Below are 11,533 nucleotides of genomic sequence, written 5' to 3'. Positions count from 1 at the left end.
TTGCTATAATATTCTAATACATTGTTTTTTTTTATGATTTATTTATTTTTTTTTTCAAAATGGTCTTTGTAGATTTTTTTTTTATATATTAAGTTGGTTGAGAATTTAGCTTTGTAGTTTTTTTTTTTTTTAAATATGAATTGCTACAGTGTTTCCCTTACATAGTTTTTTGTTTTGCTACAGTGTTTCCCCACATATTTTTTTAAAAAATTATCTTTATCGAATTTATTTTTCCAATATTGAGCTGGCTGATAATCTAGCTTTAGCTTTCCCCACATGTTTTTTTTTTATTTTTTTATTTGTTTTTCTTTTTTTCCAAAATTGTCATTTTTTTACATATTTTCTTTTTTTTTTGTTTTTTTTTTCAGAATTATTTTTGTTGATTTTATTTTTTTACTATTTAGCTGGTTGAAAATTTAGTTTTTTTTGTAGCTTTCCCTACGTGTTTTTTTTTTCGCTTTTGTTTTCTTTTTTTTACATGTTTTTTTTTTTCATTTCTTTTACCCAAAATTGACTCTTTTTTTTTTAAATAGTCTTTATCGGTTTTTTTTATATATATATATATATATTGAGCTGGTTGAGAACTTAGCTTTGTAGCTTTTTTTTTTTTTAAAAAAAAAAAAAACACTATGGATTACTACAGTGTTTCCCTTACATGGTTTTTGTTTGGCTGCAATGTTTCCCTCATATGTTTTTTTTTTTTTAAATTATCTTTGTCAAATTTATGTTTTCAATATTGAGTTAGTTGAGAATTTAGCTTTAACTTTAGCTTTCCCCATGTTTTTTTTTTTAATTTTTTTCCAAAACTGTCTTTCATCTTTATATTTTCCTCTTTTTTTTCATAATTATTTTTGTTGATTTTATTTTTTTACTATTGAACTAATTGAGAATTTAGTTTTTTAATTTTTTTTTCTTTTAAAACACTAGATTGCTACAGTGTTTCTCTACATGGTTTTTTATTAAATAATTTTTTTTTTAGAATTATCTTTGTCGATTTTATTTTTTTTCATATTAAGCTGATTGAGAATTTAGCTTTGTAATTATTTAAAACACTGTAGATTGCTACAGTGTTTTTCCACATGATTTTTGCCTTCTATAGTGTTTCTCCACATGTTTTTTTTATCCATGTTTTTTTTCCAAATATGTTTTTAACAATTTTATTTTTTTCATAATGAACCAATTGACAATTTAGCTATTTTTTCTTAAAATATTGTTAATTGTTACAGTGTTTTCCCATATGATTTTTTTTTGTTATGTTTTTTTTTTTTTAAATTGTCTTTGTCATTTTTATTGTTTTTAATATTGAGTTGGTTAAAAATTACAGCTATAAATTTTCTCATGAAACACTATAGATTGTTCTAGTGTTTCCTTGCATGTTTTTTTTTCCTTTCGTTTTTTTTTTTTTTATATTTGTCAAAATTATCTTTGTTGATTTTTTTTAATATTGAGCTGGTTGAGAATTACAGTTGTATATTTCCTCACAAAACACTATAGATTGCTACAGTGTTTTCTTAAATGATTTTAATATTGAGTTGGTTGAAAATTTAGCTTAACTTTCCCCACATGTTTTTTTTGCCCATTTTTTTATTATTTGTTTTTTGCTTTTTTTTTTCTTCCAAAATTGTCATCTTCTTTTTTTTTTTTCAATTTTTTTGTGTTTTTTTTCATAATTATTTTTGTCGATTTTGTTTTTTTTAATATTGAGTTGGTCGAGAATATAGTTTTGTATTTTTTTTCCTTTAAAATATTGTGGATGATAACAATTTTTTTTATATGATTTTTTTTCACAAATCCACAATAATGCATAAGCATGCCATAAGCCCACGGCATCGCGCGGGCATGTCATGCCTTTTACTAATATATTTACTTATTAATATATTATATAATTATAATTATAATTATTATATTATATTATATTATATAACTGTTTTTTTTTCTTTTTAATTTTTTTTTAATGAATTTTTTTTTTGATTTAGTTTGTTAATGTTAAATTTTTTTTTATTTAGTTATCAGATTTTCATGATGCGGATTTTGAGTTTGATGGGTTAACCTGATTTGATGAGTTGTTTTTTTATTTAGTTTAGTTTGTTAAAGTTAATTTTTTTTTTCTATTTAATTATCAAACTTTCATACTTTCATGACACGTATCCTGAGCTTGACGGGTTAACTTAGTTTGATGGGTTAACTCAATTAATTATGGGTAAACTCGTTATTTTTTTTTTCTATTTAGTTATCAAACTTTTATGATGCGAATCCCATGTTTTACAGGATAACTTTGTTTAATGGGTTAACCCAATTAATTTAATTTTTTTTCTTTTTCTTCATTAATTTTTTCTTTTCTATTGATTTTTTTAATTAATCTATTTAATTATCACATTTTTATAACACGATCTTATAGATAATATTTTTAATAAGTACAACTTTGTGAGATTTTTTTCTTTAATTTTCTTTAATTAATTTAATTTGCATTTATTATCATTTAACTAGATAAAATAAATAAAATAATAAATATCCATGTCTAAGACTTTTCTAAATTTATATTTAGTCATCATTATTGACTTTTATAACTTCTTCTTTTTTCTATCGACAAAGATGTATCTTAATTTGTTTTGAAAAAAAAAATCAAGCCCCCAATATTGCGAAACGCAGGTCAAAAAATGAGTGCGAAGAAACATTATATAATTGCATCTCACATTCATTTCAAGGGCTCTGTCGTCTGAACACTCAGAACGACACTGTTCAAAACTTAAATTATTTTTCGCTTTACCATAACTTTATGCATTTCACACACTGTAATTGTACTAACTTTTCTTTTTATTCTTTCTTTATTATCAACAGAATTACAAAATTCTTCTCTGCCCAACACAACATTTATCCTTCACGATCGATCCCACCGTACACGTGGCTCGAGTGAAAATTATTGGGAAGAACATGTGCTATCTTTCCAAGACCACCCCCTGTCTAAAAGCACACCCCAAAATTCAGAATATCGAACGGCTTATACTCAATCAGATAGTCTTCTCACCATCCCTATGTAGAACTACTAAATGGGAATCTGCCACGTGTTGGGGCATTGACTAGGGTGTATAGTTTTTGAGTGAGTGACAAGATATAGAAGAAAACCCTAAATGTTGAAAAGTGAATGAGGGGGTAGAAAGAAAGAAAGTGTGAAGCTAGAGAATTTGGTGCAGTTTTGTATGGTACTGCGTGCTTAGTTTTTCTATATGAGGAATCAAGGAATCTTTTTGAAGAGAAGGAGAAGGAGAAGGAGAAGAAAGAAGTGAAACTGTTGTTTCTTTCGTGGGCTTTAAGATTTCTTTCCGTTTTTCTTTTTTTTTTTGCTTCATGACTTGAGGTAGGCATGTACGTATTTGTGGATTTGTGAAAACATCTTTTTTCGTTTATTGTTTTATTTGTCATGGTTTAACCATTTTGCACCTTTCTTGTACTTTAATTTAATCTGAGAACATAAGTGAACTAATGTGTAGGATTTCTTTGCTCGTTTTTCTCAAACAACATTAAGTATTGTTTTCTGAGGTTGTTTTTATGGTTCTTGCTTCTAAAATGTTGGACTTTGTGGTTTTTTTTTCTTTGTTAATAGATTGTGTAGAAATGTGAAATTGGAGATGGGGGATTTTTTCACAATTTGTTTTTATTTTATTATTGGATTACAATTATTTTTCCTTTTGGGGGTCTACATAGAAATGGGTCATGCCAGTCTTCATTTGATTGAGGTTTTATATTTTGTGTAATGCGAGTGTTTACTGACTCCTGGGTTTGAAGGGACCTTGTGAACCAAAGTATCAGATTTCTAAAGATAGTACTAGTTGGCACATTGCCACTGACACTTTCTAGTTATTATTTTTTGAATAGTTTATGCAAATTTTAGAAAATGTTCCCATTTTGTTGTATTCTGTTAAGGGGGGAAAATAGATTTCTTGCTTCTCTTCTGATTTAGTACAAGTTTGCGCATTGAAAAGTACTAATTTGAGATTGAACTCTTGCTATTAGTATGTGTTCGGTTATCTATGATTGACTCCGAGGGAAAATGGAGAATGTGCTTACCTATTTGTAATGCCATGTTGAGTTGTGAGGATTCACGGCTTTAAAATTTTGGCAGGTTGAATGGCGGAGGGTGATTTTCTCATTTTTGGCTTTGGGTGTTGATTTAGCTTCGCTTATGTAGATCAAAGGGACTTATTTTGGGTAGTGATTTTGGGAGGAGTTTGGATATGAATATTCTGGCGGGGACATGCTTGAACCAAGGGAAGCTGATATACCTGTCCTGTTTCTTGTCTTGGTCGTGCTTCCTCTGGTTGCTTACATTTTGCTGGGGAAATGGAGTGAGTCTGCAAAGAAGAGAGAGAGGATAAGTTTGCTTGCTCAACTGGCTGCTGAAGAAGCTTTTAGAGCAGAAGAAATGGCTACTGCTTGTATCATTCCTCCTGTGTCTACTTCAAAGAATGGAATTCATGTTTGTGCTAGATGCTTTTGTCCAGCTACAACCCGCTGCTCCAGATGCAAGTCTGTTAGATATTGGTACTTTACTTGTCCTTTTTCTCTAGATAAATGTGGGTATTTCTTACTTCTACTAAACTATCTTGTTTCTGTCTGCCCTGGCCTCAATAAGGAAATATTTGTCATACTATCTGTATTTCCTTAAATTTGCACAAACAAACTCCACTGTTTAGAAAGCAATTAAAAATGCAAGATCTTGACCGTGGATGGTCTAAATAATGTCTGTCATAAGATTTCTGTAATTGTAGACAAGTATTTGCATTGCTCATTGAATATGTCAGTTTCAAAACCATCCAGGTGCTGTGAGTGAGTACCAAATGCTTCTTTTCGAAGCTTTGGAGGTTTTATTTTTTCGTTAATTTATTAAAGTAAGTGAAACAAAGAGGCAAATGTAAAGAATTCATCTGAAGGTTTGCTGAGTTTACCAATAATCACAAAAGCATCAAAGCTACAAACCTGGTTTGTTGCACTGATTTTTTTTCTTCGTACTCATCTGTCTGTTTTCTGTCTTCTATCTGGAGAAATGAATCTATAGGCTAATAAATCCTTGGCTTCAGGAGTGAAAGGCAAATAACAGACCAGTTTCACTAGGTAAAATATCTGATTCAACTTGATCACATTCTTTCCCTCCACATACCCAAAGTGCAGGTCAAAAAACCATTAAATCTACATGTTCACTCCCTGCACTCTTGACCATGTAAGAAACTGTTGCCCTTCCTCAGACAAGCAAGCATAGGGTTTAATTCCATGGGAAACTTTGCACAAAATTTCTGCTGTATGTATGCAAGGGTCTTTTTCAGATATAAAACAAGTTTTAGTTGTTAATTTCTTGTTGCAATTTTGCGCAGATCATGTTCATAAACCTGCAAAGATGATTTCTTGTTTTTTCTTTTGACCTCCCACCCCAAATTGATATGTCTCCTATTGTCTGTTTAGCATCAACCATGGAACTGGGGAACCAAAGTAATGCATGTGATGCACATTTCCTACCTGTAGATATAAACCATAACTTACTGAACCAAGTTTCAAGTTTGTTAATTTCCATCATAAACCCTCATGCAGTTCTGGAAAGTGTCAAATAATTCATTGGAGACAAGTCCATAAGGAAGAGTGCCAACGGTTGGAAACTACAAGTTCATGCTCATCTCCTATGGCTACCTCATGTGATGAATCCATCCCTGAGAAGTTATCAATCAATGATGGCTTGGACTTATTTTCCTTAGGGTATAATAGCAAGCAGCCTGCAATGGATACTGGTCTTTCGGATAATAATGTCCATCCTTTAACAAGCGCTGGTAATTGTCCTGCAACTGTTACCTCTCAAGAGGCTATGCTACACAGAAGAAGTCCAGACAAGCAAGTTTCATGCAAATCAAACAAAGAAATGTACCGTGGGTCCTCAAGCTCGTTGAATGCAGGAAAATATGGGATAAATGCACATGAAATTGGAACAAACGTTGTTTTTAATGTAGTAGATTTCTCTAGTGCGGGAGCATCTGTTGATGGTGAAATGGCAGGAAAAAAATGTTCTTATGAAAAACCAGTTACGAATGGAAATGTGAAAGCTAATACTGCATTGCATCCCATGGGAAACAAATCTTTGAAATCATCAAAATCAAAGATGAAATTCTCTGGAGACCAATCCTATTTTAAAATAGATGGAAAAGGACAACTTACAGACGATTCAAGTAGGTTTAATGGATCACCTTACCCACTATATCAGTTATTCTCTGAACTTATTTTAAATGTATACCTGTGATGCAGAAGTTGCAAGAATGCGCAATGCAAACCCTGCAGCAGAAACCAATGGGGTTACAAGCCAATTAAGGGTTAGTTTTGAGTTCTATTTAAGCTTTTGAGAGTTCAGTTTGCGCTGTCCTTTTTGTGTTTTGGTTATTTGACATGGCTATGAAGTCAGTCATAATGGAATATTTCTTCATGTTATCATATCATTTCATCTCAGATGCTGTTCCCTTATGAAGAATTTGTGAACATCTTCAATTGTGAAGTTATTGACTTAACACCTAGAGGACTTGTAAATTGTGGAAACAGGTATGAATGGATGTTTCTCTAATGCAAAATAAAGATGTGTGCAATGGTTTTTGTGAGCTAAAGCAAAATGAAGAGAATGTCAATTTACAATGCTGCTGTTCATAAACTGAAACATAAACTAGCTGCTGGTTTGAATTTTACTGCACGTAGATCGTGAGCAGTCAACTTTTACATGGGTGAATGCCTGTATTGTAAATCTTATGTTTGAATATTGACATTTATATGCTAGGCAGTTACTGTTAATTGATGAAGGCTTACATGTACTTGTGATGAGACTAACCGAAAGTTTATTTACCTTTTGTGATTGTAAGTTCAAGTATAAAAGGAGCAAGTTTATATAAATTTATAACAAGCTGATTATTTTGTTGTGCCTTTTCTATTACTCACATTTTCTATTTTGCAGTTGCTATGCCAATGCTGTCCTCCAATGTTTAACCTGCACAAAACCTCTGATCGTCTTCTTGCTTCGTAGATCACATTCAAGAGCCTGTATTCTTCTTTTCTCATTCTTTCTGTTGTGGGGGTATTTAAAAAGTACTTTAGTAATTTTCTCTGATATTTCTAATTTTCATATCTGCACATGCTTGTTAGGTCGTGAGATAGATTGGTGTCTCATGTGTGAACTTGAGCAGCACGTAATGATGTTAAGAGAAAGTGGGGGCCCTCTGTCTCCTAGTAGAATCCTTCTGCATATGCGAAAAATTAATCATCAGATTGGCAATGGAAGTCAAGAAGATGCACATGAGTTCTTAAGGTCTTCTAAAGATTCACTAGCTGATGTTTTTCTCTTGGTTTCAAATTTCATATTGGAGATGCTAGTCCCACTTTGCTTCATAATTCTTTCCTCCTATTTATGCGTGCTCTTCATCCAGGCTTCTGATTGCATCAATGCAATCCATATACTTGGAGAAACTGGGTGGTGAAGACAAGGTTGATCCCAGATTGCAGGAAACAACTTTCATACAGCATACTTTTGGTGGGCGTCTTAGGTCGAAGGTGTTGCTTCTTTGGTTCTTTGAACTGTCTTTTTGTTTCACTGCAAATATGTTTATTTCTTTTTTGTGCATCCTCATTTCTGTCATTATTGTTAAAGACTTATCCTACACAACAAACATGAAGAGGTTAAATGTTTGCTACTAGGTCAAATGCCTGAGATGTCATCATGAGTCAGAAAGATATGAGAATATTATGGATCTTACACTAGAGATATTTGGTTGGGTTGAGTCACTTGAAGATGCATTGACTCAGTTTACAACCCCTGAAGAACTAGATGGAGAAAACATGTATAGATGTGGAAGGTTGGATATCCTATTTCATTTTCCTTTCCTTTCCTTTCTTTTTATTTTATTTTGTGTGTGATCACTGCCATGGTATGTATTAGTGTTTTAGGTTTGGAAGTAAAAATCAAGTTACTTAATGGCTCTGAAAATATTTTGATGAAAAGGTGTGCTGCGTATGTCCGAGCTAGGAAGCAGTTGAGCATACATGAGGCACCAAACATCCTGACAATTGTTTTGAAGAGATTCCAGGTTTGCTTGCATATTTCAGTACAATGACTTTCTTGTCATATGTTCAATCTACTTGCAGGAATTATACAAGGGTGCCTGCCTTTAGTGTTAAGTTCACTATATTAATTTTGAGTCGTGGCATGATGTTTCATTACTTAATTTTTTAGGTAGCAATTTAACAAATTAAATGTTTCTAACCCACCTAGACTGTGTAGGTTTTGGTATCCTTTCTGGGATATTTACATTTATATTCTTTTGAATGGATGATTTTAATTGTTTTGATTCTCGGATTGTTGGTTTTGCTTCACCAGGAGGGAAAATATGGGAAAATAAACAAATGTATCACTTTTCCTGACATGCTGGATATGATCCCATTTATGACTGGAACTGGTGATGTCCCTCCTCTTTACATGCTTTATGCTGTTGTGGTACATTTGGATACACTGAATGCCTCTTTTTCTGGACATTACGTGGCATATGTAAAAGATTTGCAAGGGAGCTGGTTCAGGATAGATGACACTGAGGTACACCCATTTCTTTATTTCAGTTCATTTCTATAGTAATTGGATCATTCATCTCTCTCTCTCTCTCTCAAAATATTTATGCTTTGTTGCATATTGTTTTCTGGAAAGGGTGAAACCTTATAATTCAGTGGCCTTAGGTTTCACACGTCATATTTAAATTATTTACCTTGGTTTCATCTGCTAACCAACTTTGAGATAGAGTTGGCTTAGTTTGGAAAGTGGAGAAAGCAGAAGATGGAGATGTTTAAACTGCAATCTTATAATATTCACTTCACAGTCAGGATGTGACCATACAATATACCGTTTAAAGACTAAGATGGCATTTTATAGACATGATATTCTGGACGGGTTGTACTTCTATCATGTCCAATATGGCCAGAAATTAGAACTGCTATTTGTCTATCGTCCGATTAATCTCCGGTGCCAAAATCAATCTTCAAATGTTTTTTGTTATTAGAATCTCAGGTTTAAAACCGTACCTTCCAAAGGATAAAATTTTTTCTGCATATTTATGTACAGCTCTACATAGCTGATGAAATTCATGAAAGTGCTCTCCTTAGTTTCGTGAGATCACCACAAGTTACCTCTCTCCTCTCTCTTTCTGCTCGTCTTTTTCCCTCTTATGTGGTTGCCCCTCATATGGATATTAAATAACAAGATCAACTGTGTTTTAAAATTCTGATGTTTTAATTGTTTCATTAATATTCTATATTGATGAATTGGGATTTTAATGATTTGGATCATGCTCTCGTAACAGGTTCATTCAGTATCGATGAGCCAGGTGATGTTGGAAGGAGCATACATTTTGTTTTACTCGAGGTAAACATTGGGGTTGAAATTGACTACAATTACTTGGTCTCTTCTTTTCAGGAATGCTACTGTTAGTTAATGTTTATGTTTGTCTGTACTTTCCTCAACTTCTTGTAAGTGTTTATTTCTTAGGTCCTGTCCTCGCCCTCAAAAGGCAATTTGCAAGAAAGCCAGCAGGCAACAAGTTCCATTATCTTTGAGACACTGCATGTCAAGAACTCAGAAACCTTCAAGACAAGGACAGAGCAATTGCAGCAGCCACTTTGTTTGCCCAGAAGCTTCATTGGATGTCAAACCAGGAAACGGTTCTAGCCTTGCTAGCTGCATTCCAAGGAGGAGTGCAAACAAAAATACCACTCAGGTGATGGATTTATCTGATGCTACCTCAAGTGATCGGTCCCTTTTTACAAGCTCTGACGAGTCTTCTTTCACAACCGAGAGCACCAGAGACTCTTTCAGTACTATAGATTATGCTGATGCATGCAATGCAGATGCTTTCTCATCGATTTTCAATGATTTGTATGCTCCAGAATCCTCTTATCAGAATACTCTTTGCCGTTGAACATTTTCAAATAGGAGGCCACAAACTATGTTCATCTTGGAGGAGAGGGGCCATATTTTGGATTCATGTTCATCAACCCAGCCCCCAGAGCGGAGAAAATTACAAACAGGTCTGTGATTCATCAACCAAACTCTTTACGGACAGTTCCTGCACCATGTCTGTAGAAAATGGGAGAATCACAAAGTGTGGTCTTGATTGATCTTCTGGTCATTGTAGACTGTAGTGTGTAGATCCCAAATGATGATTATTGACTTAACTAGGTAGAAGCCGTGCCTCGAAATTTTTGTTTTCAATACCAAGTTGATTGGGGCATGTGGATTGTTGTTAAGAGTACCCTAGGAAAGGAATATTCTTGTTATTATTGAAAATTGTAAAGTGCCACCATATCCCTGGCTCCATTTGTTTTAGCTTGTAGTATTTTCACTTGCTTAGCTCATATTAGATAAGCTAACAGTGAGTCTGTGCCCGACAGTTGTCACATGTCAGCGGGGCCAGTAATCTAACTTGTACTGTGAAATACGAATGACAGTCTTCTTTGTTGTGTTGGGACTACTTTTCTTCAGTTTATTTATTTAGGATTTTGTCAGGTTGCCATTATTTAAATTTAATTACCATGCTCGTCAAACAAGCAGTGTGTGCTTCTCGCAGGCCATTGTTCATGGCTCCGAGGAAGTTCCGGTCTTGTAGTGCGAATTAGCTCGTTGTTATACCTCATGAAAGGCATCGATCCAACCAAGAATTTGGATTCCCTGCGGCTATTGCATGAAAACTGTAGCAGTCTCGGAAATGTTTTTCCGTTTAACTGGAATGTCATCTTAAAACATTGAAGGGTGTAGAATGAGGGCAATATTCTCGTACCGTTCACGGAGTTGTCGCTCGGTTTCCAGGTTCCACCACCCCATGAAGATTTTAAACTGCTTGGTTGTGGAAAGACAATTAAAGTTTCATTAATCATTGATCATGAAATATATAACGCCTTCTGACCTGTGGGAGGATTAGAAGCATTAGAAAATGCATAATTAATAATAATTATAGTAACAACTAAATTAATAATAATAGATTAAACACAGATAAATTGAAAAAAGGAGAGGGTAACTTGCTGTAAGAATCCAGTTCTGGTGGCATCAATAGTTTTTTAACCCAACACTGTTCATCCAGCACCTTCTTGGAAAGATTCTTCTCAATTTTTATTTTATTCCTTTTGGTTTAAAGGTTATATGTTTTGTCCAAACATTCATTTTATTCATATTTAAATCCTAGTGTTTAAGAAAGCATAGAGAAATCAGCAGAAAATAAAGAAGAGGAAAATTATTGATTATTCATATTCTAGCAATAAAAAGTAAATTTAATCAATCTTTTTAGAAAAAGACATTAGCTGTAAACTCTTGTTTTACATTAAAGTTGTTTTTTTGGTCCAGAAAGTACTTGGAGGAATTAATTGATACAGACCAAATTTATATGGTGAAATTGAAACAACGACAAATAAAATCATTGTATTTTTATATTATTAAAGATTATATATAATCATTAATTTCAGAATTTATAAAATTAATTAAAAT

At 33.0% G+C, this 11,533-nt stretch overlaps 1 protein-coding gene across 3 annotated transcripts; it reads left to right on the top strand.

Moving 5' to 3' along the window:
- Window positions 1-2,948: 2,948 nt before the first annotated feature.
- LOC118035038 (ubiquitin carboxyl-terminal hydrolase 15) lies at window positions 2,949-10,523 on the top strand. 3 transcript variants are annotated; one of them, XM_035040515.2, is made up of 13 exons: window positions 2,970-3,355; window positions 4,121-4,539; window positions 5,581-6,206; window positions 6,283-6,347; window positions 6,482-6,570; window positions 6,974-7,059; window positions 7,162-7,324; window positions 7,443-7,566; window positions 7,711-7,868; window positions 8,015-8,099; window positions 8,390-8,602; window positions 9,360-9,421; window positions 9,545-10,523. In XM_035040515.2, exons 2-13 carry the CDS (start codon window positions 4,253-4,255, stop codon window positions 9,972-9,974), a joined length of 2,388 nt encoding a protein of 795 aa, XP_034896406.1. In that variant the 5' UTR covers window positions 2,970-3,355; window positions 4,121-4,252; the 3' UTR covers window positions 9,975-10,523. The 3 variants fall into 3 exon arrangements, with proteins under 3 accessions (XP_034896404.1, XP_073268792.1, XP_034896406.1); XM_035040513.2 differs by having other exon boundaries at window positions 2,949-3,355; window positions 6,286-6,347; window positions 6,974-7,324; XM_073412691.1 differs by having other exon boundaries at window positions 2,962-3,355; window positions 6,974-7,324.
- The last annotated feature ends 1,010 nt before the right edge of the window (window positions 10,524-11,533 follow it).

The sequence above is a fragment of the Populus alba genome, chromosome 11, assembly GCF_005239225.2.
Source record: "Populus alba chromosome 11, ASM523922v2, whole genome shotgun sequence".
Taxonomy (NCBI): Eukaryota; Viridiplantae; Streptophyta; class Magnoliopsida; order Malpighiales; family Salicaceae; genus Populus; species Populus alba.
The sequence above is the reverse complement of the archived record's forward strand: the minus strand, read 5'-3'. Positions and strand labels throughout refer to the sequence as shown.